The sequence below is a fragment of the Centroberyx gerrardi genome, chromosome 13 (genome assembly GCF_048128805.1).
Source record: "Centroberyx gerrardi isolate f3 chromosome 13, fCenGer3.hap1.cur.20231027, whole genome shotgun sequence".
Taxonomy (NCBI): domain Eukaryota; kingdom Metazoa; phylum Chordata; class Actinopteri; order Beryciformes; family Berycidae; genus Centroberyx; species Centroberyx gerrardi.
Genome location: NC_136009.1, coordinates 31,090,075 through 31,115,855, shown reverse-complemented (window position 1 = coordinate 31,115,855; position 25,781 = coordinate 31,090,075). Strand labels below are relative to the sequence as shown.

General features: G+C 40.7%; 1 protein-coding gene across 1 annotated transcript; it reads right to left on the bottom strand.

Annotated features, from left to right (window-relative positions):
• Nucleotides 1–339: 339 nt before the first annotated feature.
• LOC139925951 (uncharacterized) lies at nt 340–18,389 on the bottom strand. The gene is made up of 9 exons (XM_078287908.1): nt 18,310–18,389; nt 18,196–18,224; nt 17,956–18,062; nt 17,450–17,861; nt 15,145–15,192; nt 13,420–13,854; nt 12,916–12,993; nt 2,148–2,155; nt 340–801 (listed from the first exon to the last, which is right to left on the bottom strand). The coding sequence occupies exons 1-9, from the start codon at nt 18,387–18,389 to the stop codon at nt 340–342; spliced, it is 1,659 nt and encodes a 552-aa protein (XP_078144034.1).
• Between the last annotated feature and the right edge of the window lie 7,392 nt (nt 18,390–25,781).

Genomic DNA, 25,781 nt, shown 5'->3' with positions numbered 1-25,781 from the left:
AGCTTATTAATGTAAACAAACACCAACTGAGAGAGATCAATACCTGTTGCATCCAACAACAACTAAAACACAAGAAGAGTATCAACAACACCTCAAGCAATAACATCACAGCAGCGCAGTCGCGTCTTTTGAAAAAAAATTAAATAAAATAAAAAAAAACAGAAAAAGAAAGAGAAAGAGTCAGTTTGATGGACTGTCGGACTGAAGGCTAGTGTGCTACGATTAGCCGCAGCATCAGTCAACAACCCCACCTCAACAGGTTATCATTATCCTGGAGAAGTCGAAGAGGACATGAATGCAGCTTCAGCGACTTTGTGGCAGCTGAAACCTTGTTTGCCATCAACAATAACAAAGCGTGCAAGGACAGCGGAGAAAGTACTTCATATTGAGTTCACGAAGCTTGCGTTTGACAGGATCAAAGCTCTGGCGCCTCCTCGTCAGGTCAGCACTGAAGTCTGGATAGATGTAGATGCTTGTCCCGTTATATTCTGGCTTCTTTTTCTCCCTGGCAAGGCAAAGGATTTTCATCTGATCCTGGAAGTTAAGAAGTTTGATCATAATAGACCTGGGACCGGCTCTGTCGCTTTGTCGGACAGTCGGAGAGCGGTGGGCCCTCTCAATGATCGGCGGAGTGGGGAAGTTGTCCCGTCCCAGAAGCTGTGGGATCAGCCGGGACATTAAACCACTGATATCATTGCCTTCAGCAGACTCTTGAACTCCAACGAAGCGAAGATTAGAGCGTCGGCTTCGGTTCTCCAAGTCATCCACTTTGTCCATCAGGTAGGAGTTGTCTTTCTCTAGCTGTGGAAACCGAGCGACAAACTCCTGAACATTGTCCTCATTAGCCCCAACACACTGCTCTAACAGGTTCACTTGTTCTCCCAAAGTAGTTCAGGAATTCTGAATGCTGCTCAGACTACTTTGAATGGGATCCACTTTTGCATCAAAATGCGTCAGCATGTCAGTCTTAATTTGTTGAATGGCGTCCCACAAAGTTTGGAGTGAAATGTGCCGCTCGTCCATTGTGGCACGGGCGCAAAAAGATCAAATAAACAAATCTCGTGGCTGTGTAGAAAGACTTAGTTAATGCTTGACTTATTTAGAGTCAATTCAGGTCAAAAATATGTGGATCAGGATAAAGGAGAACTTAAAAAGCTACTATAACAGCGACAAGCAGACTTGAGCTTGAGACGCGTTCACTCACGCTGCGGCCATCTTGAGACACTGGTTTGCCATTTGTAAAGTGTTTCTTTGCTGGCTCATATTGTGGAAGCTCTGTAAGGGTGTGCTGCCACTTGTTTTACTCCCCCCTTTTCTCCTGTTTGGTCAGTCAGGGAGTTTAGAATTGTACTTTTTGTTTAACCCAGTTTAGCCATCTTTGTTTCTAGGCGAGCTGTTGGTAAAATAAATAATCTTTTGTTCACTTTATCCCTGTTTTGCTCCCTTTCTCCTGGACTTAGCTTATGTTACCCCCTTGGCACCCTAGACAGCATTTAGGGGTTGTAACAGTGACGCTGACGATAACAGACAGGCTGTGGTTTCACTGCAGCTCCACACCGCTCACTGTGGTTTGTCATATCAACAAAATGACAGTTACAATTATTTCTTTTGGTTAAGAATCCTTCCAGGAAGCCCGGCTTTATTTCCACAGAGTCTCAACTCAATCTGTGGGATTTTCCTGACCGAAGTCACATGTGAATTCAAAGCACATGTGCATTTTGGACACGTGTTGCTTTTCACATGTGAACGTCTTGATTTGTTTTACATTGTATTCTGACATCATGTGACAGTTTTTACTTCAGATGTGAACATTTCAGTTCATAGCTGAAGTGTTTTTTTCATCTTCCATTACATGTGAAAACTTAATTTCACATGCAAACAGACAGTTTGTGACCTTGGAATTATACGGTTCTATGTGACTTTTTGTCCAAACTGAGTTGGTCACATAAACCTGTGGAACCTATTCTACCTATTTTTGAGTCTGTCATTTCTAAAACAAAAGGCCCCGACTCCATTTAACTCAGTGGATGCTGAACATTTTGAAGCTCAATATGTCAAAACTCCTGAAGGGAGATGGAACCATATAATTCTAAGCTCATATATTTCACTCATTCAGTCATTTCCACAGAGGAAATGAGAAATTTCACCTTCAAATCTGAAAAGCAACAAAAAGCACATGTGCTTTGAATTCAATGAGGCTTTTCACATGTGACTTTGTTCTCAAAAAACGTTTTGTCTACTAATTGTTTATGTATTCATTTTTCAGTGTTTTCTATTTGCATTTTCAGCGTCACATCACAAGTCGCTCTGCAGCAAGATTTCCAGAAATCCTCCTTCGACGTCACTGCTACACTAAAACATTTGAAATCATATATAATAAACATTATGATTTATCAGACTGAAAGCACAAAAACACACTGAGACGGTTCAGTGTGAAGTTTCTGTGCAGCAGCAGCCAAGACTCTCAGTTTCCTGTTTCAGGAACAAAAAAACATGTCGGTGTTTAGTTTTTCTAAGCAGAACTTCGATGTCAGCGTTGATTCCTCACAGCGCAGAGGAATGAACTGCTGTTCAGTTCATTAGTTAAATAGCTTCATAAAGTTCATAGATTCCTGCAGAAAAACATGTGGAGTGTGGTTGTGATCAGTGAGGGATAAATCTGACTGAAGCAGCTGTCTGCACTATAGAGACAGCAGATACGACTCAGTAACTAACAGGAGAAAACTGCTTTCTTTACAGCTGAATTCTACACAAGCTGATGGAAACTAAAAGCCTTCGTCACGTGACGTTTTGCCAAAGTCAGCGCCAAGAGAGCAGAGAAATGACAGAGAGCATCCAATAAAAATAAGGATCTTCACACAACTCAGACAGTGATGATGCAGTTTATTGACAATATCTATCTAATAATTCATTTGATTTTAGTCATATTTATTTGTTTATAAGTGACGAGGCCGCTCCAGTTAGTGATCCAGTCAGAAAACAGTCAGTCAGCATGTGTGTTGGTGGAGCCTCCCTTGTTTGTATGGATCATGAGGAGAGAGAGTCCACAGCAGTACACCATGCTCTTCACTATCATCACTGTGTAAACCAGAGAGAGCAGCTTCACCCTGCACTGGGACTGGAAGGAGACTGGAGACAAGACAAACAGCACAAGTCAACCATGAGTGTAGATCTGAACAGGAATGACGGTTCTATCACTTCAGATTCTATGTTTGATTCCTGCAGCAGTCAGTTGATCCTGCAGTGAGCTGACTGAGCTCAGTCTGCATCAAATCACCAGACAGAACAAATAAAACAACAAGAACAAATGTTAAGATACAACAAATGATATTTGTAATGTAACAGCTGGTTGACAGGCAGGAGATCCTGACTGAACTCTGTGGTAACAGTAACAGCAGATGAAGCAGACTATCTGTAGTGAGGTGTCGCCCCCTGCTGCCTGCAGGCCGCAGCTACAGCGGAGCGCTACTGTCAGCTGGAAAGTCAAATAGAACCAAACGGTTCCACTGCATTGGTCACAACTCCGCCATCTTTTACCTGATTCCTTAGCTACTTTCAAACAAAGTAAAGGCAAGTCCAAGAAGCCTGCAGACCGAATCTGGAGTCATTCTGACCTGCGGTTCATAAGAAGATTTTTGAAGCTTTTTCCAAAAATCCAAAACGGCAGAATGTTTTGTAGGCGGAGCTTATGGGTCCAAGAGGCAAAACTGTTCATCATGATCAGATACATATCTGTACCAAGTTTCACATCTCTACGACTAACAGGACGGCGGGGCTGAGACTGACTGACTCAGACTTTGGGAGCTTATTACAGCGCCCCCTATGGGCCAATCAGTGACATCATTTGTTTCCCAGTAGCAGTTGACCTGAACTATCAATATGTCAAAATGGACAAAGAGTTATCAATGTATGGACGAGTTATTGGACAAAATACATGGAAATACTGCTAATAATAGGAATTACAGCAATTGAATTTCTCGTGCATTTTAACTTGAATTCAGGCATTAGCAAATGATCGCTGATTCAGATAATAGTTTGATTAGAGTTTTAATTGACAGGCCTAGTTAGGATTTCCTCAGTGAAGTTGAGAAGAGACAGGAGACGGTCAGGAGTTTAGGACTTGCTTCTGAAATAACAAAATGCGATTTTTCCTATCTTTGACATTTAGGACAGAACAAACACTCAGGATGTTTTAATAAAGAAAAGATTCACTGGAGCCAGGGGCGGAAATCACGGGGGGGACAGGGGGGTCCGGACCCCCCCTTCCTGGGACTAACAGAGAGTTGTCCCCCTCAATATATCATTGTAAACATAACTATATAATTTTAAATAATATAATAATATGCATTGAAAGCACTTGTGCTAATTATAGACGCAAAACAATGCGTTTTTAAGTTTCGAAAGATTGCGTCCCCCCCTCATACGCCTCACAGTGGTTTGGTCCACTGCCTACCTGCCTCCCCGAACCCCCACACACACACATTAGCCCTCGGTACGAGTGTGTGTGGAGGATCTCTGGAAGTGGTGGCAGAACTCCAGTAAGAAGTTACTTTGCAGAGGTTAACTTAAAACAAAGGATGTGTCAGACATTTTTCTTTACTTCTACCACTCAATAGAATAAAACACTTTCACAATTGTAATCAGACTACATTTTGTTCCGTTACCTCGCGGTTGAATCTCGTGCGTCAGCGTGTTGGTACGGAGCCGCGTCTCCTAATGCATGTGTGTGTATGGAGGCAGGAGGTCTGTCCACAATTAAAATCCTCATAACTCACTGAATTTTCGACCGATTTTCAAGCGGTTTGGTTTGTTACAAATGCCAGACATGTATTTATGATACAGGATAGTTGGTTAAATTAAAATGCGGGATTTCATACCAAAATACTTTATCTTTTGTAGATGGTAACAGTAATATTTCTATAATATAATATTTAAGATTAACTTACCCTATGTAATTAGGTTCTAAGTATATTATTTTTTTCTTACTGCATGTAAAATGGCTGCCACTATGTTATTTTGTTCATAATTTTGGAAATAAATGAAGACTTAATTAATAAAAAAGACATAATTACAACAAACATTATGTTAAATATAAGTACGTTTCTGGCAGGCTTCATAGCGTTCTGGACTTTTACACATTGACAGCAAAACATTAGAGATCTGCTTTTTCGGGAAAACAAAATCTAATTAGGCATATATTAGCTTTAGTTCAGTTAATGGGTGTTGCATCTCACCTACTACTGTAAATAACCTACATGCTGTGTGTGTGTGTGTGTGTGTGTGTGTGTGTCTATTTGTCAGCCAGCCAGGTCAGTTAAAATGGCAGAGAAAAGAAAAACAGACATCCGATCATTTTTCAGTGCACCGAAACGCCAAGTAGAAAGACCCCAGTAATATCAAAGGCAATTTGATAAAATCTTCATAAGAAAGGAATGAAGTGCTTATGGAAATGTTTCATAATGGACCTCTATATACATTTAATACAACAGTACTTTTGGCGGCACCTTTGGTGTCCCCTTCAGGAATTGCTCTTGAGAAATTTTTCTGTTTATTGTCCCCCCCCAACAGTGAAATGAAATATCCGCCCTTGGAATGACGGTTCTATCACTTCAGATTCTATGTTTGATTCCTGCAGCAGTCAGTTGATCCTGCAGTGAGCTGACTGAGCTCAGTCTGCATCAAATCACCAGACAGAACAAATAAAACAACAAGAACAAATGTTAAGATACAACAAATGATATTTGTAATGTAACAGCTGGTTGACAGGCAGGAGATCCTGACTGAACTCTGTGGTAACAGTAACAGCAGATGAAGCAGACTATCTGTAGTGAGGTGTCGCCCCCTGCTGCCTGCAGGCCGCAGCTACAGCGGAGCGCTACTGTCAGCTGGAAAGTCAAATAGAACCAAACGGTTCCACTGCATTGGTCACAACTCCGCCATCTTTTACCTGATTCCTTAGCTACTTTCAAACAAAGTAAAGGCAAGTCCAAGAAGCCTGCAGACCGAATCTGGAGTCATTCTGACTTGCGGTTCATAAGAAGAAGATTTTTGGAGGTTTTTCAAAAAATTCAAAATGGCAGAATGTTTTATAGGCGGAGCTTATGGGTCCAAGAGGCAAAACTGTTCATCATGATCAGATACATATCTGTACCAAGTTTCACATCTCTACGACTAACAGGACGGCGGGGCCTAGCCTCAGACTTTGGGAGCTTATTACAGCGCCCCCTATGGGCCAATCAGTGACATCATTTGTTTCTCCAGTTGCAGTTGACCTGAACTATCAATATGTCAAAATGGACAAAGAGTTATCAATGTATGGACGAGTTATTGGACAAAATACAGGGAAATACTACTACTACTAATACTACTACTACTGTTACTAGTATTTATATGCATCTTCTGAAAGGACCTCGGACCTCTGCAGCTACTGAATGCCATATAATATCTGAGGAGAGACACAGGTAACAACAGGAAACACACAACCACACTACGGCCGTAACCCTTGGATTGGTTGGCTGGTAACAGAACAGAACAAATGAGAACAAAATCAATAGGATGTTCACAATTTCAATGTATTTTAAACAACATTAAATATTCCTCTTTTACAATGAATCATTAATTCTGCAGAATCCATATATACAGGCCTACCGATCTGAATGGCATCAAACATTGTAATCAAACAAACAGTAACAATCATCAGAAATAAATAGCCATTCTATACATCAAGAAACAAACCATAAATCTACTAAACAGAAGTTAACATCCTTGAATGAATAAACTGAACTTACTGATCATTCACACAATCCAAACTAAGGAGGAACAATACACCAGCCTGCAGTCTGCCTCTTTGTCCAAAGAGTTTGCCGCAAGTGGACCTGATTGCATTTGTAGATAACGGGGCTCCGCCTACCCAAACAGGAAGTCAGGAAGGCAAAGGCAGGGGTCTTGTGGGGATTTTCCACAACTACTACTCAGGGCCGCCGCGTATTGCCCATGCCCGGGACAAAATGATCCCAAAAGGCCCCGAAAAAATACACATTGGGCCTTTAAGCAGCCCAAAAATAAAATAAACACAAACATTATAAACCAATATATTCATTAACCACTGTTAATAGCCCACCACTGTTTTTCAGTCACCACAGTCAATCTTTCAAGCTAAATGCGTAAAATAATGTTACCAACTCAACATAAACAATCCAGTAAGCTACTGGCTGTTCTCTATCTATTGGCCTATAGCTTATTTCCACACAGTCATATCACTGAGCAATATAGGCAGGTCATGAGATGATGGCATTCGAAAACCTGTGCGTAAGCTGTACTAACCTTTTCTTTGCCACACAAGAAAACCATGTCAAAATAATCCCATTAATTCCTACATGTCTTGCTGTCGGAGCGGCATGTTCAGTGTTGAACTCCAAATGTCAAGCGCTGAACTTTCCTGGTGGCAAAGTCATTTATGTCCAGTCCAGTTTCTGGGCAAGTTGGAGCTCAGTGGAGAACATTGCCAAACTGTTTACCCTCTCCGGACATATGTCAAATAGTTTTTTATGAGCATCAATTTACTGAAGGCCCGCTCGCCCCCTGCCACAGTCACTGGCAGAGATCTGAAAATGCACAACAGGATGCACAGGTCTCCAAAAATGCTCTGTAGCTCCATATTATATGGCATTCACTAGCTGCAGAGGTCCGAGGTCCTTTCAGAAGATGCATATAAATACTAGTAACAGTAGTAGTAGTATTAGTAGTAGTAGTATTTCCATGTATTTTGTCCAATAACTCGTCCATACATTGATAACTCTTTGTCCATTTTGACATATTGATAGGTCAGGTCAACTGCTACTGGGAAACAAATGATGTCACTGATTGGCCCATAGGGGGCGCTGTAATAAGCTCCCAAAGTCTGAGGCTCAGCCCCGCCGTCCTGTTAGTCGTAGAGATGTGAAACTTGGTACAGATATGTATCTGATCATGATGAACAGTTTTGCCTCTAGGACCCATAAGCTCCGCCTATAAAACATTCTGCCATTTTGGATTTTTGGAAAAAGCTTCAAAAATCTTCTTCTTATGAACCGCAGGTCAGAATGACTCCAGATTCGGTCTGCAGGCTTCTTGGACTTGCCTTTACTTTGTTTGAAAGTAGCTAAGGAATCAGGTAAAAGATGGCGGAGTTGTGACCAATGCAGTGGAACCGTTTGGTTCTATTTGACTTTCCAGCTGACAGTAGCGCTCCGCTGTAGCTGCGGCCTGCAGGCAGCAGGGGGCGACACCTCACTACAGATAGTCTGCTTCATCTGCTGTTACTGTTACCACAGAGTTCAGTCAGGATCTCCTGCCTGTCAACCAGCTGTTACATTACAAATATCATTTGTTGTATCTTAACATTTGTTCTTGTTGTTTTATTTGTTCTGCCTGGTGATTTGATGCAGACTGAGCTCAGTCAGCTCACTGCAGGATCAACTGACTGCTGCAGGAATCAAACATAGAATCTGAAGTGATAGAACCGTCATTCCTGTTCAGATCTACACTCATGGTTGACTTGTGCTGTTTGTCTTGTCTCCAGTCTCCTTCCAGTCCCAGTGCAGGGTGAAGCTGCTCTCTCTGGTTTACACAGTGATGATAGTGAAGAGCATGGTGTACTGCTGTGGACTCTCTCTCCTCATGATCCATACAAACAAGGGAGGCTCCACCAACACACATGCTGACTGACTGTTTTCTGACTGGATTACTAACTGGAGCGGCCTCGTCACTTATAAACAAATAAATATGGCAAAACGTCACGTGACGAAGGCTTTTAGTTTCCATCAGCTTGTGTAGAATTCAGCTGTAAAGAAAGCAGTTTTCTCCTGTTAGTTACTGAGTCGTATCTGCTGTCTCTATAGTGCAGACAGCTGCTTCAGTCAGATTTATCCCTCACTGATCACAACCACACTCCACATGTTTTTCTGCAGGAATCTATGAACTTGATGAAGCTATTTAACTAATGAACTGAACAGCAGTTCATTCCTCTGCGCTGTGAGGAATCAACGCTGACATCGAAGTTCTGCTTAGAAAAACAAAACACCGACATGTTTTTTTGTTCCTGAAACAGGAAACTGAGAGTCTTGGCTGCTGCTGCACAGAAACTTCACACTGAACCGTCTCAGTGTGTTTTTGTGCTTTCAGTCTGATAAATCATAATGTTTATTATATATGATTTCAAATGTTTTAGTGTAGCAGTGACGTCGAAGGAGGATATCTGGAAATCTTGCTGCAGAGCGACTTGTGATGTGAGGCTGAAAATGCAAATAGAAAACACTGAAAAATGAATACATAAACAATTAGTAGACAACAACTTTTTTGAGTGTTTTTGAGAACAAAGTCACATGTGAAAAGCCTCATTGAATTCAAAGCACATGTGCTTTTTGTTGCTTTTCAGATTTGAAGGTGAAATTTCTCATTTCCTCTGTGGAAACGACTGAATGAGTGAAATATATGAGCTTAGAATTATATGGTTCCATCTCCCTTCAGGAGTTTTGACATATTGAGCTTCAAAATGTTCAGCATCCACTGAGTTAAATGGAGTCGGGGCCTTTTGTTTTAGAAATGACAGACTCAAAAATAGGTAGAATAGGTTCCACAGGTTTATGTGACCAACTCAGTTTGGACAAAAAGTCACATAGAACCGTATAATTCCAAGGTCACAAACTGTCTGTTTGCATGTGAAATTAAGTTATTGCTTCATATGTAATGGAAGAATATTGTTTCACATGTAATGGAAGATGAAAAAAACACTTCAGCTATGAACTGAAATGTTCACATCTGAAGTAAAAACTGTCACATGATGTCAGAATACAATGTAAGAAAAATCAAGACGTTCACATGTGAAAAGCAACACGTGTCCAAAATGCACATGTGCTTTGAATTCACATGTGACTTCGGTCAGGAAAATCCCACAGATTGAGTTGAGACTCTGTGGAAATAAAGCCGGGCTTCCTGGAAGGATTCTTAACCAAAATAAATAATTGTAACTGTCATTTTGTTGATATGACAAACCACAGTGAGCGGTGTGGAGCTGCAGTGAAACCACAGCCTGTCTGTTATCGTCAGCGTCACCCAGCAGCAAATCACATGTTGCTTCACTGGCAGCAGGACGGGTTTGATGAGTCCTGACTGCTGAACAACTTTCTTTAAAGCAATATTCCACTTAGTTTCAACATGGACTTATTTATTTGAAAAGCAGAATATAATCTCCTCACCAAGATCAGATGCAGACCAGTTTGTAGCGTTCAGATTTTGACTTCCCATTCATTTGAATGGAAAGTGACATTGAACACGTTGGTGAACAGATTCAACAACAGATCTGCTGCTGTGATTTCCAGCTGACTGTTGGTCCCACGCTTCAGAACAGAATTTCACCAAACAGCATTTTTATTGATAGAAGAGAACACAGCGGAGGGATACCATTTAGGAGAGATAGTTCCTGTTGGGGAGACCGGATCTACTTTTATTTGACTCATTTTAGTGTAAAGCAAGAATAGAAATGCAAAATGAGGACGGACCAGTTGCTGCTTTATTGTCTTCCAGCAGGATCTGTTGTTGAATCTGTTCACCAACGTGTTCAATGTCAGTTTTCAGGAGATTTTGGTGGCTCATTCAAACTCTACAAACTGGTCCAGCTGCATCTGGTCTTGGTGAGTAGTTTATATTCTGCTTTTCAAATAAATAACCCCCATGTTAAAACTAAGTGGAATATTGCTTTAAGATCCTCTGAATCACCTACAAGGCCTGGACCGGCCTGGAACCCGGTTCTATCTGTGAGCCGCTGACTCTTTATCGGCCCGTGACTTCACTTAGGTCCTCAGGTGGAGGTCTGCCGGTCGTCTCCAATTCTAGATTCCAAACTAAGGGAGAACGTGTCTCGGCAGTTTTGGCCCCAACTCTCTGGAATCGTCTCCCTCTGCCGATCAGATCAGAGTCTGTTGTCTCCTTTAAGCAGCTGCTGAAAACCCACTTCTACAGGCCGGCCTTCCTGACGAGGGGCTGGACGGGTCTCTGCTCTTTATTTGGTTAGGACTTGTGTGTATGGAGGAGTTTATGTGTGTATTGTATAGGTTTAACCTTTTCATCATCATGGGGTTTGAAATGCTTCATGGTTTTTACTGTTTTTACTTTCTATATGTATGGTTGTGTTGTTTTAAGATGCTTTTGTCTTCTCTTCAATCTTTTCTGTCTTTCATGTCTTTTCTGTCTTTGATCCTCTTGTTGGGAAGCGCTTTGTAAACTGTGAGTTTTAAAAAGTGTCTATTTAAGTGAAGCTTTACTGACTGACTTACTCCTGCTCCATCTTTCATATGATCTCCTCTTTCTCTCTATCTCTAGGAGGAAGAATAGCAGCATTAAAAAGCTAATCATGTTGTTGAGGAAGTGGTTTTGTTTCCACACAGTAAGACTGAAACAGAAACCACATCAGCTCGTTTACAGCCTGAACCCGACCCTTCCCGCCTCATCGCTGCTCAGCATTCACCAACATTATGATACACGAATGTTGACTTCATAAACACACAGTCTGAAATGTAACAACAGATTGGCAATTCACAAAGGGATTATTATTATTATTTCAGTCCCATTTATTTCTGTTTGAGTTCATCTTCCAGCAACATTTCAGCTGCTGACACTGTACAGCAAGCAGCAAACCTGACAAACATTATATAAAGTCAATGAACTGAAGCAAAACACACTTCATTACACTGAATAATGGAATTACCACTGAATTACTGACAAGGTCTTCATGAAAAAAACTGATATTTCTCAGAGAAATTACAACCATCATGCTCAGTGTTCTTAAAATGACAAAATGTACAATTTCATGTCTTTATTTATATGGCACTTTTAAAAAAATGCTTACAAAGCGCTTCACAAAAATAAAATAAGAATAAAACGTTCCTGACAGAATGCAGATGTTAAGAAAAAAGAGAAGCAATAGTAGACAATAATAAACAATATATCTACTGCTGAGCAAAGCAATACGATATTATAGAGCAAAGCATTCATTGTTCAAATAAATGTTCAGAATATTATCATAGACAAAAAATTACAAATGCTGTAACTGATACTAACTTAAATATTTTGTAAAGTTTCTCTGAAAACAGATTAAAAAGATAAAAGGCAGCAGAAGAAACTATCTAGATGAAAGAAAGAAACTATATCAATGAAAATTTATATCTGAAAGTACAATGCTGCCTTCATGAAATCCTTTAATGATCTTAACACATCAAACATGTTCATTACATTTGTTTTAATAATAATGTCAAATTCACAATTTGGCTAAATAAGATAAACATAATCTGAATTTGTTATGATTGCTGCTCAGATTGTTCTGGTGAACTCAATTATGAGACAGATTGGATTATTTTTTAAAACAAATTTATTAAAACTGTTTCTTTTTATTAATTAATACCAAATAAAACAACACAAATACACAATCATGAATCTGGAATAAAAAACAAAATTTTTTGCTCTATTGAAACAATTTGAAACAGGAACAACAAGATGAGAGAAACATTTGTACGGATGAAAAGCTGGACAGAAAGCAGAGGAACATGGCAGTCAGTCAGCATGTGTGTTGGTGGAGCCTCCCTTGTTTGTATGGATCATGAGGAGAGAGAGTCCACAGCAGTACACCATGCTCTTCACTATCATCACTGTGTAAACCAGAGAGAGCAGCTTCACCCTGCACTGGGACTGGAAGGAGACTGGAGACAAGACAAACAGCACAAGTCAACCATTCCTCTCTGTTTGCTCATTCATCCAACTATGGAAATGTTTTGCATTTAGTCTTCAGTAAAGCCGTTTAGATTCTGATCATCACACACTGTAAATCCCCCAAACTGTACAAATGATTTGTTGTGAATTTGCAAAGGCAGCAGGTGATCTTACAGTTTGTACGATTTTGTAAGGTTTGTGCTGGTATCCGGGCTTCCACCGCGCCTCCTTGGTGCTCGAGACTGCTCAAGACTGGAGACGAGACAAACAGCAGGAAATGTTTTGCATTTAGTCTTCAGGAAAAATCAAGAACAAAACACATCTGCACATCCAGAAGAAAGGTGCCGGATCAAAGAAAATATCAAGTGAAGGACAGAAGATCCGCACACAGAAACGCTCCCATATGAAAACTTTATAAAGAAGTGACGTTTGGAGCAACAAGCTCTTCCTCAAACTGATTCCAAACAGCAGAGAATCTCCATCTGAAATACCCAGAAACCCTAGCAGAAAATCAGGTGACATAACACACCTGTTCCAAGGTGATGATCATACACAACAACATGTAGAAAACTCTAGACCAAAACAGTCAGTTTAAATGTAGCTTGTGCTCCTCACAGCTGTAAAGCCCCAAACTGTCCAAATGCTGAGTAGTGAATGTGCAGCAGCAGGTGATCTTACAGTCAGTCTGGTGAGCTGTGTCTCTTTCTGGAGGGCCGCTGGCTGCAGCAGCTGTTGTTGGAGCCACAGGAGGCTCTGAAATAGAAAAGGAGTCCAATGTGAAAAATGAAGCTAAATCAGCGCTAAACACAAGCGGCCGGCCTTCATTACCTGCTGGTATCCGGGCTTCCACCGCGCCTCCTTGGTGCTTCACGGAGCAGACGTATGGATACGCCGCCGCCTTTTCCCGATCGATAAGCAGGATGGCGGCGGGGCGGCCCGGCTCTCCGAGCTCCACCGTCTCTCCCTCGGTAGTCCCGGTCTCCTCTCTCCTCCAGGAGAACCGGACCAGAGGAGGAAACATGGATGTGGCCAGACACAGCAGGGAGCTCTTCCCCTTCAGGTCCGCTCTGGACGCTGGGTACACGCTCACTTTGGGCTTCACGACTCGCTCAGCTGAGGTTTGACAAGACAGTCACACATTCATCTAGTCAACAGCAGTTTACAGCCAGAGATAAAACACCACATCACATCATGAAGCATACAACACACATTTACCATCAGATACCATACAACACACATTTACCATCAGATACCATACAACACACATTTACCATCAGATACCATACAACACACATTTACCATCAGATACCATACAACACACATTTACCATCAGATAATATATCAAATATATAAAATATATTTCCCATCATATAAAGAGGACCATATTGGAAATAAGTTTTGGAAACTTTATGTGTTTTCCTCGATGATTTTAATTAATGCATGACTGATGGCTGTGCATTTTTTTTTTTATTGTCAAATAAACAAATACATATAAATAATATATAAAATGCATATGGTAAATATATTTTATATAGGCCTTTTATATGATGGTAAATATATTTTAATATAGAACATCTATATAAAATAGATTTAACATCATCGACCATCAAAATATATTTACCATTATATACCATATAAAATATATGAACCATCATTGAATAATTACAATTATTTATGATATTTTGTATATTCCTTTAGCAGTTTTAAAGCTGAATTAAAAATCTGGCTTAAAGCTAAACAAACATGCAACCACTGATTTGTAGACTGTAACTGACTTCATTTTTAAAGCACATGCACTCTGCACTGGTTTTTACATTTTGTATACTTCAATGTCTATTATGTGTTAATGTTGTGTGTTTGTATTTGCTGCAGATTGTATATATGTATGTTTTGAATTGTAACCTGCCAAGGGACTGCAGATGAAAATGAGCTCTAAGCTAAATCTGGTACAATACATCAAATGGTAACATTGATGTTTAACATTGTACATGGTCCCTTACAAATAAATGAGATAGATCAAATAATAAATAAAATATCTGTAACCTACAGATTAAGAGGATGTTATATGGGCTGTATGAATATGAAGCAATAGAAATCCTTTTCCTCCATCATGATAATTCAGTCACATACATTGAATATCAGCCTGTGATAATATAGAATGGAATTAGAGAATCAGTGCTGAGTTTCTCAAATCACTTGGCAGATTTTTAAGATGTTCGGCTGCACAAGAAAATGATGAAGCAACACAAACGTCCTTCACATACTAATTTAGTTTTTAATGTATGAATGGCTGCATATTGAATTCTCAACCAGTGATGAAAGACTAACATGTAAAGCCTAAAGCAGCAGAAAACAAACTAAAGACACATTTTCACTGCAGGAAAAAGGAACATTTTGTCTTACCTGTCACATACAGTCTGGTGCCAGAACCAAAGATCAAGTACCAGTAGCCTCCCACAGTGAAATATCCTGTAACATAAACTGTCTGTGTTGTTCCATCTGTCAGCTGAGGTGAACATGTCCAAATTATTGATCAAGTCTCATATTTGGGCTTCATGATGTTTCTCTAATGTTCATATCAACATGACTGTCAAATCTTCATTTCTGGTCCTTTATTTGAGCCACTGAGGCAGAAAGAGGCGGGATCCTAGATTCCTCCTAGATTTAAAATGAGTGCAACAGAGGAGACGTGTTGTCTATCAGTTTAGAAACATTTACTAAATTAGACTTTAACTCACTGGAAGTTGCTCTTCTGCGGCCGATTGAAACTGCTTTTGAAACTTTATTTGTCATTCCTACAGTTTCACAGCTTCACTCTTGAGCAGGGGGTTCAGCGCCTTGCTCAAGGGAACCTCAACAGGATTAAAGGAGGGGAGAGCGTTACTCCTTACTTTCCTTGGACACATTTGAACAAGGAGTCTTGGGATTTGAACCAGCGACCTCTCAGTCACAAACCTGCTTCTTTAACTTCCAGGTTTCTCTCTCCTGGAAGTGTGGAACCTTAAAGGTGCGTTCACATCAGCACCAGCAATCGGCTTGGCTTCCCATTGACGTCAATGGAAAAGCAGGTGAAGGTGTTGCCTTCCATTAACTAACTAGATCTTCAGCTGCAGATGATGTTGCTCTCTGAACAGAGAAATGTTCTCTCTGGTATCTAGATCCACTGAATTTCCACCTAAATAAACGTTTCAATTGGGCCGGAACGATCCGGCAGCCTCAGTTTAAAGAAAAGTTTTAAGTCAAGTCAAGTTTATTTATATAGCCCTTTATCACAAGCATGTCTCAGAGGACTTTACAGAGAATGTGTCTAGCTAGAACTAACTAAACACAATCAGTGGTAAACAAAATGATGTAGGACAAACATAGTGAAAAACACAAGGTAGGTAGGAGCAGATTTAGCAAGACAAACAATCTACCTGTTCTACAGCCTAACCTACCTGGCAACCCAGCCTTAGACCCTAATACACACAAGGAAAAACTCCCAGGAAAAACCTTAGTAGGGAAACTTGGAAGAAACCTTGGGCGGGCTGAGGCAGAGAGGGATCCCCCCCGGGACGGCTTAGCGTGTGATAGGTGCCGGGCAAAACATTGACAGAGTCATGGGCAACAATGATGACAGGAGAAAACAGAGAGAGACAAAAAGAAGGAGAAGCAGCATGCGGCGGTGGGGGGGGGCTGAGGTCAGCGCTGAAGGAGCGAGGGCAGCGGTCGTAATTCAGCGTCCAGGAGGGAACAGCAGCAGGGAAGAGGAAGACAGCGCTGACGACGAAGAGCAGGGCAGCACCCGTCACTGCCAGGTAGACCACTGACCTGGAGTCAGAGAGGAGGAGAGAGAGGAAGCAACGTACACACACACACACCCAGACACACACACACACAACACACCCAGACACACACACACGTACAGACAAAAGGAAGAAAACAGCTGCACACAGAACACACAGGGTCAGAGACAGGATGGGAGGGAGCAGCAATCAAGGAAATTTCTCTGGCATTTCTACTTTTTTGCTGATCGAAAACGTATCGAACCATGACACCTCTACTATCTGTCTGTCTGTCTGTCTGTCTTACATCTAATCATCAGATCAAATGTATAAATCAACCCCAGCAGTAAAGACCCTGGCAGGTTGATCATTAAATCTATCTGTGATTTTGTGGTACAGATGTGACGGTGTTACAGAGTATTTCCACTGTGTATTTCTGTCAAATGTATTTTAGTCTGAATCAGATTTCCTGGCAGTAATTTCTGACTTGATAACATTGTTGTTTGAAGTCAAAGCTCTTCTTCAAAGTTTAAAAATGGATATAATATTGGGGGGGTTACACTGTCCAAAGCTCAATGTGTACGCTTCTTTAGATGTGTACACATTGGAGGAAGCTGGAGAACTGAGGACTTGTACCTCAGTTTATTCAACACCCAGGATATTGGTTCTTTATCGGCAGATGGGTTTGAAGAACTCACGGTGGCAACGACACAATGTAAAGAAAAGCTTCAGAGCTCAGAGACATTTCTGTGTCTTCAGCAGTGTCCTCTAAGAACCAGATGACAACTGAGATGGGAGGTGAAATATCTGAACCTGGGCTGTGGTTTCCTGCTCTCAGATCAATGTCTCTTCCTCTGAGAAACAGAGTCGCCATCTGTTCATTTCTTGGTTAACGCTGCAGAGTTTTTGTACAGGGTGGAGGGATCACTTCTCACTGTGGGAACCTGACTTCCAACAGGAGCAGTAGTAGGTGGCTGAATGGAGGAGTTTTACTTTATTGATCCGCAACTCACAGCCTTTCCCCTTTCTTTCAACTGAGAAATCAGCTATTTCAGGATGGTTGTAATCTGATTTAACTACACAATTCGCAGAAACCTTAATATTAATACGAAGAATCACTGTGAATGTTTCTGTCTCTTTCTTCTGGTACCAGAATACATAACTGTTCTGATCTGAATAGGTGTAACACTGGTCAGTGTTTTTACAGCTGAAGGAAACCTTCTCATCTTCTCTGCTGGTCAATGATAACTGGTCCTGAAGCAGCTCTGCTGCCATGGCAACCGCTGCTGTAGAGAAACAGACACATAAATGAAGGTTACTGTCACAGAGTTTGTTAAATGTTGAGTTTGTTGGATCCTGATTGGTTGGAAACACTCACCTAAACACAGAGAGCACAGAGCAACACTTGGGAGGAAAAGCATTTTCTCCAGTGACGTTTCCTCTGTTGAACCTGGTAGAAGTGCGGCTCCGGTTCAGCTGAGGCCAGATAAGGACGGCTTGTGAGATCACATGAGGGCCGCGTGGTTTCTAACAGGTCCTCAAACCTCCCATCGCTCCCTGCGGCGGACAGATAAGGCCGCCGGTTGTGATCGACAGCTCAGTTGAACCTATGGTGTAGTTTTCCATTGTGTCAGAGGTTTTAAAGGGGAGAGGAGGCGGACCAGAGGAGCAACAGGCAGCACACAGTTACCATCCAGATGGACGACTGGATCCTGGATCCTAGAACACATCAGAGAGTTAGTCACTATTTTAACACTGAACATAATCATCTGTATTCATAAAGCACTTTCCAAAACACAGTTACCATCCAGATGGACGACTGGATCCAGCATCAGCCTGCTGCTCTTTCACTAAATATGTCGTATTCTGTAGAAACTGCATCATGGTGGAAATGAGTCTCAACCCAACAAATAAATAAACTACAAATATAAACAAAATAAACAACATGATGACAGAGAAATGGCTTTTAGTATATATTTAGTTTATATTATTATATACTAAATATATTGGATTACATTATGATCAGCCCAGGAAGCAGCAGAACTAATTTATAAATCTATTTCTCCCATTTGCAGTTTAATAAAGCAAAACATTCATTATGTAAATTACTGCTGAATATTTAGAATATTAACAAAGGCAGCGTGACACAGTTATCATAGAAAACATCAATTAGACATTTTGCAAATGATATAAAATTTTAATTTCTTGCAAAGTTACACTGAAATCAAATTGAACAATAATTCATTAATTTACCATGGATGAAAAAAAAAAAAAATTGAACACAAACTGATTACAATTCAACTATTTTTAATATAATACTCCCATTTTAAAATACATTGATGTATGTTGAGCTACTTTCTGTTCTTTATATATATATATATATTTTACATAATCCAACACTCTTTTGTTAGAGACCACTTCACATTAAAAATGTGGATTAAAATTAAAAAAAATAAAAACTCTGAATTTATTATGTTTGCTGCTCAGATCATAATAAAGAGGTTGAATTATTGTTTATTTGATTTGCGAAATTTCTCATTTAATTAATTTCCAGCAAATAAAAAACAAAACAACAAAAATACAGAATTCTGAATGTAGAACAAAATAAAAGCCACCAGCTGTTATTCAGAAATCTCACTACTATATTTAACAACTGGAAACAGAAATGATAAAAAATAAGAGAGAAATATTTCTATCAATCAAATATTGTTTTCACTATATACCATATTCTCTATACAGTGATCAATTAGACTCAAAAACATGAATGATGAAGAATTGATTAGTTATTGGAAACCAGCTAATATTACCTAAATCCTCTGAAACACAACAGGCTGCTGCTGGCAGGAACTGTCCTTTAAAACACAAAACCATACACACTCATCCATAATCAATAAGAAAGTGTTCCATAATACACTATTAATAGCAGAGAATTAGATAATACAGTCAATAACAAAGAATTAGAAAATCTAGTCAATAATAGAAACAGAGACAAACAGATGCTGCTGTCCACTTGTTTTAATATTCTGATTTAAATGAATATTTTCTCCTTCCATTGGCTTTGAAACAGGAAACTGACTCACGGCAGAAAATATTTTTCCCTTGTTGTGTTTTAGTAAAATATAAACTTCAGTTCAGACAAAAACAGAATTGAATAGAGTCCAGATGTCAAACCGTCTCAGTTGTCAGAGTTTTAGTCCCAGTCCAGATGAAACCTGATCACCAAGAAAATCACACCGATATGGAGTTTGATTCTGTGATGATATGACATCAATATTTTAAAGTGAGATATTTTGAAGTGAGATTTCCTCTGACAAAATGCTTCATAGCACAAAGTCAAACCAAACGACGGTATTTTTAATGACGGAGACACTTTACAGACCGGATCCAACAGATTTTACAATGATTGAATAATAAAGTGAATAATGAAGTCTTCATGTGGTCTTTTAAAAGGATTTGAAAAGGTGAAACAGTCAGTATATATCCTGTCACCATGTTGAGAGGGAACTGGATTTATTTGGATTGTGTTGAACTAGATGTTTCCCTACAGAATTACACTTTCTGCATTAAAGGTTCAACCTGCCATCCAGTACAGAGAGAGAATACAGAGGAAAAACTACTTTGAAATTCTTACACTTTAGTCATTTAGTTGATGTTTTTATCCAGAATAACTGACAGTGATCATCAGGAATATTAGTTATCTGTTATCTGCTGCTGTGACCTCTGACCTCTGACCTCTGACCTCCCTGCTGATCTAGGAACTGAAGCTGATCAGAGGTGATGAGGAGGAGGTGATGAAGAGGTGATGAGGAGGATGTTATGAAGAGTCCAGATGTGATGAAGAGGAGGTGATGAAGAGGAGGTGATGAAGAGTCCAGATGTGATGAAGAGGAGGTGAAGAAGAGTCCAGAGGTGATGAAGAGGAGGTGATGAAGAGTCCAGAGGTGATGAAGAGGAGGTGATGAAGAGGTGATGAAGAGGAGGTGATGAAGAGGAGGATGTGACAAAGAGGTGATGAAAAGGATGTGATGAAGAGTCCAAAGTTGATGAAGACTCCAGAGGTGATGAAGAGGAGGTGATGAAGAGGTGATGAAGAGGAGGTGATGAAGAGGTGACACTGTCTTGACAGAGGAGGAGTGATTTGTCTTGTTGGAAGATGTTGAGTTAAATGGGAAACAGCACATTGGTTCATGTTTTTACTGAAGAAACAATACTGTTAGTGGATGTGACTGTTAAAGTGAAGTTCATACAGTCCAGTCCTTCAGTCAGACCAGAACCAACAGTGAATCCAACCTGATGACATCATGAAGGTTCTTCTGTTATTATTTCTGCAGCTGTGAAAACAACACAGAGCCATCTAGTGGAGAAAATGAAGAGAGAACACTGACTGACCTGAAGACTGACTACTACTACTGTTACTACTACTACTAATACTACTACTGTTACTACTACTACTAATACTACTACTGTTACTACTACTACTAATACTACTACTGTTACTACTACTAGTACTACTGTTACTACTACTACTAATACTACTACGGATACTAGTATTACTACTACTACTATTACTACTACTACTGTTACTACTACTAGTACTACTATTACTACTACTACTAATACTACTACTGATACTAGTATTACTACTACTACTGTTACTACTACTACCACTACTACTACTGATACTACTACTACTAGAGATAACAATGTACGCCCAGATGAAGGTGCAGACAGGTTCAGGTAACAAAAAAGATAATTTGAATTTAAAAAAGACGTTTATTCATAGTCAGGATATACAATATGATTGACCTATATCATAGAAGACCGAAAATAAAAAAATAAATAAACAAAATAAAGCAATAAATACAAGGAAAAAAGATAACAAATTCAGAGATAGCAAGTCCTCCTCAACACAGCACAACACGTCCCCAACACCCCAGATGTTCACAAAAGCATCAATGTTATCAGTCAGTTTGTAATATTCAAACTCCACCCTGAGCCGGGCTGAACAGACCAGTCAGCATCAGACCAGGATCCACTGACCCCCGACCCTGAATCTGATTCTTTCTGCTTTTCCATATCGACAGTTTGGCCTCCTGACAGCATGTTAACCAGCACACACACAGACTTTTTTGACCATAGATAAAAAAAGTCAAAAGAAAAACCTTCCCCCAGACCCTGAGAGTCTAACAACCTAAATAAAGCAGTAAGTCTAGGACACAGGATGAAAAGATGTTGTAAAGACTCCTCCCTAGAACAGACAGGACATCCCTCCCCTATTCTGGGATCAAGGTGCACCAGATGTCTGTTTGTAGCTACGGCCCCGTGTACGATGCCGGTCAGGTCCACAACCTCAGGCCGGAGCAGGAACAGCTGCTTGACGTATCCGAGGCCGCCGGCCCTCCTCAGTAACAACCGAGCGGCGTCCTGCCATCCGAGGCCTAACCCTAACCCTAACCCTAACCCTCTCAACTCAATCAGGAATATCAACTGTCCAATTACCTTCAAATAAAACTTTTTAAAGAAAGAAAGATGCTTTCTAGATTCAGACTGTCCGACCACAACTGGAGACTGAAAGGGAAGCAGCTGAAAACTCAGAGGCTGTAAACACTGTGATCTAAATAAGACAGAGACAGAGACACACTTTCTGTTTGAATGTCCAACATATAACTCCATGAGAGTGTTGCGGCCGTGGCCGTACCCCCAGAAGACTCCCGAGTGTTTCCTTGTGTTTCCCCTTCCCTGTGTTCCTAGTGCTCCCCTGTCTGTCTCTCTCTCTTGGTCTATGTTTTGTTTGTGTGTGTATTGGCGTGGGCGTGGTCTCCCTTCCTCGTTCTCCTGGCTCCCGGCTCTGCTCATCCTGCACACCTGTCACAATCTGCTCCTCGGTTTCCCTTGTCGACCACTCTTTCATCCCCAGCCCTCCACATTGCTCTCGGTCCCTGTCTCCAGCCCCTGCTCTCTTCTCCCAGGCCGTGTTCTTTCCTTCAACTCCCCAGTCCTGCCATCCTCTAGCCGTCCGCCAGATGTCCTCGGACTTTCCCTCCTTTCCTGATCACCTGTTTCCACTTCTCATCAGCCCTGCGGTCACCTGAGCTTTCCCTCCCGTCTCCCCACCTGCACCTCATTCCCTATCAGCCTTCACTACTTATACCAGTTCACTTGCTTTGTTCCCTGCCAGATCGTTAAGTCAAGTTGCCGTGTGCTTCATGTCTTGCTCTAGTTTCCGTATCCTGTTCTTCTGTTGTCCCTGAGGCCTGTTACCTGCCTGTTTTGGACCTTGCTTGTTTATTGGACTTTTTGATCCTTGCCTGCTCCTTGTCGGATTTGTTTGCCAGTTTGGACTGCCTTGTCCGGTTTTGACCCTTGCTTGCCTCACCATCCCGTAAGCCTTTGTACCTCATTGTGTAATAAAATCACTGAACTGCATCAGCTCTGCCTCAGGCGTCTGCATTTGGGTCCTATCCCCTGTGTTCCTGTACCCTGCTAGCACCAGCCGTGACAGAGAGAGACTTATTTTAATAGGTTAGTGGTGCAGGTGGGCAAGTGGCTCACTGAGTGCACTGCCCCCTCTCCTCAGCTGCTGATGGTTAGGAAGCTATATAGTGTCACTACTACCTCTGTCCATTGACTCTGATGAAGATGCAGTAGCATCGAAACGTTAGTCTTTGCACCTTCAATAAAAGGCTAAATTGTCCGTGTGCTCCAGTGAATCTTTTCTTTATTAAAACATTAAAACATCCTGAGTGTTTGTTCTGTCCTAAATGTCAAAGATAGGAAAAATCTAATTTTGTCATTTAAGAAGCAAGTCCTAAACTCCTGACCGTCTCCTGTCTCTTCTCAACTTCACTGAGGAAATCCTAACTAGGCCTGTCAATTAAAACTCTAATCAAACTATTATCGGCGATCATTTGCTAATGCCTGAATTCAAGTTAGAATGCACGAGAGAAGTTTAATTGCTGGAATTATTAGTATTTTGTCCAATAACTCGTCCATACATTGATAACTCTTTGTCCATTTTGACATATTGATAGTTCAGGTCAACTGCTACTGGGAAACAAATGATGTCACTGATTGGCCCATAGGGGGCGCTGTAATAAGCTCCCAAAGTCTGAGGCTCAGCCCCGCCGTCCTGTTAGTCGTAGAGATGTGAAACTTGGTACAGATATGTATCTGATCATGATGAACAGTTTTGCCTCTTGGACCAATAAGCTCCGCCTATAAAACATTCTGCCATTTTGGATTTTTGGAAAAAGCTTAAAAAATCTTCTTCTTATGAACCGCAAGTCAGAATGACTCCAGATTCGGTCTGCAGGCTTCTTGGACTTGCCTTTACTTTGTTTGAAAGTAGCTAAGGAATCAGGTAAAAGATGGCGGAGTTGTGACCAATGCAGTGGAACCGTTTGGTTCTATTTGACTTTCCAGCTGACAGTAGCGCTCCGCTGTAGCTGCGGCCTGCAGGCAGCAGGGGGCGACACCTCACTACAGATAGTCTGCTTCATCTGCTGTTACTGTTACCACAGAGTTCAGTCAGGATCTCCTGCCTGTCAACCAGCTGTTACATTACAAATATCATTTGTTGTATCTTAACATTTGTTCTTGTTTTATTTGTTCTGTCTGGTGATTTGATGCAGACTGAGCTCAGTCAGCTCACTGCAGGATCAACTGACTGCTGCAGGAATCAAACATAGAATCTGAAGTGATAGAACCGTCATTCCTGTTCAGATCTACACTCATGGTTGACTTGTGCTGTTTGTCTTGTCTCCAGTCTCCTTCCAGTCCCAGTGCAGGGTGAAGCTGCTCTCTCTGGTTTACACAGTGATGATAGTGAAGAGCATGGTGTACTGCTGTGGACTCTCTCTCCTCATGATCCATACAAACAAGGGAGGCTCCACCAACACACATGCTGACTGACTGTTTTCTGACTGGATTACTAACTGGAGCGGCCTCGTCACTTATAAACAAATAAATATGATAAAATCACATGAATTATTAGATGGATATTGTCAATAAACTGCATCATCACAGTGTCTGAGTTGTGTGAAGATCCTTATTTTTATTGGATGCTGTCTGTCATTTCTCTGCTCTCTTGGCGCTGACTTTGGCAAAACGTCACGTGACGAAGGCTTTTAGTTTCCATCAGCTTGTGTAGAATTCAGCTGTAAAGAAAGCAGTTTTCTCCTGTTAGTTACTGAGTCGTATCTGCTGTCTCTATAGTGCAGACAGCTGCTTCAGTCAGATTTATCCCTCACTGATCACAACCACACTCCACATGTTTTTCTGCAGGAATCTATGAACTTTATGAAGCTATTTAACTAATGAACTGAACAGCAGTTCATTCCTCTGCGCTGTGAGGAATCAACGCTGACATCGAAGTTCTGCTTAGAAAAACAAAACACCGACATGTTTTTTTGTTCCTGAAACAGGAAACTGAGAGTCTTGGCTGCTGCTGCACAGAAACTTCACACTGAACCGTCTCAGTGTGTTTTTGTGCTTTCAGTCTGATAAATCATAATGTTTATTATATATGATTTCAAATGTTTTAGTGTAGCAGTGACGTCGAAGGAGGATTTCTGGAAATCTTGCTGCAGAGCGACTTGTGATGTGAGGCTGAAAATGCAAATAGAAAACACTGAAAAATGAATACATAAACAATTAGTAGACAACAACTTTGAGGTTTTTGAGAACAAAGTCACATGTGAAAAGCCTCACTGAATTCAAAGCACATGTGCTTTTTGTTGCTTTTCAGATTTGAAGGTGAAATTTCTCATTTCCTCTGTGGAAACGACTGAATGAGTGAAATATATGAGCTTAGAATTATATGGTTCCATCTCCCTTCAGGAGTTTTGACATATTGAGCTTCAAAATGTTCAGCATCCACTGAGTTAAATGGAGTCGGGGCCTTTTGTTTTAGAAATGACAGACTCAAAAATAGGTAGAATAGGTTCCACAGGTTTATGTGACCAACTCAGTTTGGACAAAAAGTCACATAGAACCGTATAATTGCAAGGTCACAAACTGTCTGTTTGCATGTGAAATTAAGTTTTCACATGTGAAACAAATATTGCTTCACATGTAATGGAAGATGAAAAAAACACTTCAGCTATGAACTGAAATGTTCACATCTGAAGTAAAAACTGTCACATGATGTCAGAATACAATGTAAAACAAATCAAGACGTTCACATGTGAAAAGCAACACGTGTCCAAAATGCACATGTGCTTTGAATTCACATGTGACTTCGGTCAGGAAGATCCCACAGATTGAGTTGAGACTCTG

What these genes read in the sequence shown, in the direction of transcription:
- LOC139925951 (XM_078287908.1), bottom strand. Translation starts at nt 18,389, where the DNA reads ATGATGCAGTTTCTACAGAATACGACATATTTAGTGAAAGAGCAGCAG. An exon ending in CACCAGACTGTATGTGACAG is followed by an intron (nt 13,855 to 15,144) that starts GTAAGACAAAAT and finishes GTCAAACCTCAG; the next exon opens with CTGAGCGAGTCGTGAAGCCC. An exon ending in CACAGCTCACCAGACTGACT is followed by an intron (nt 12,994 to 13,419) that starts GTAAGATCACCT and finishes TCTCGTCTCCAG; the next exon opens with TCTTGAGCAGTCTCGAGCAC.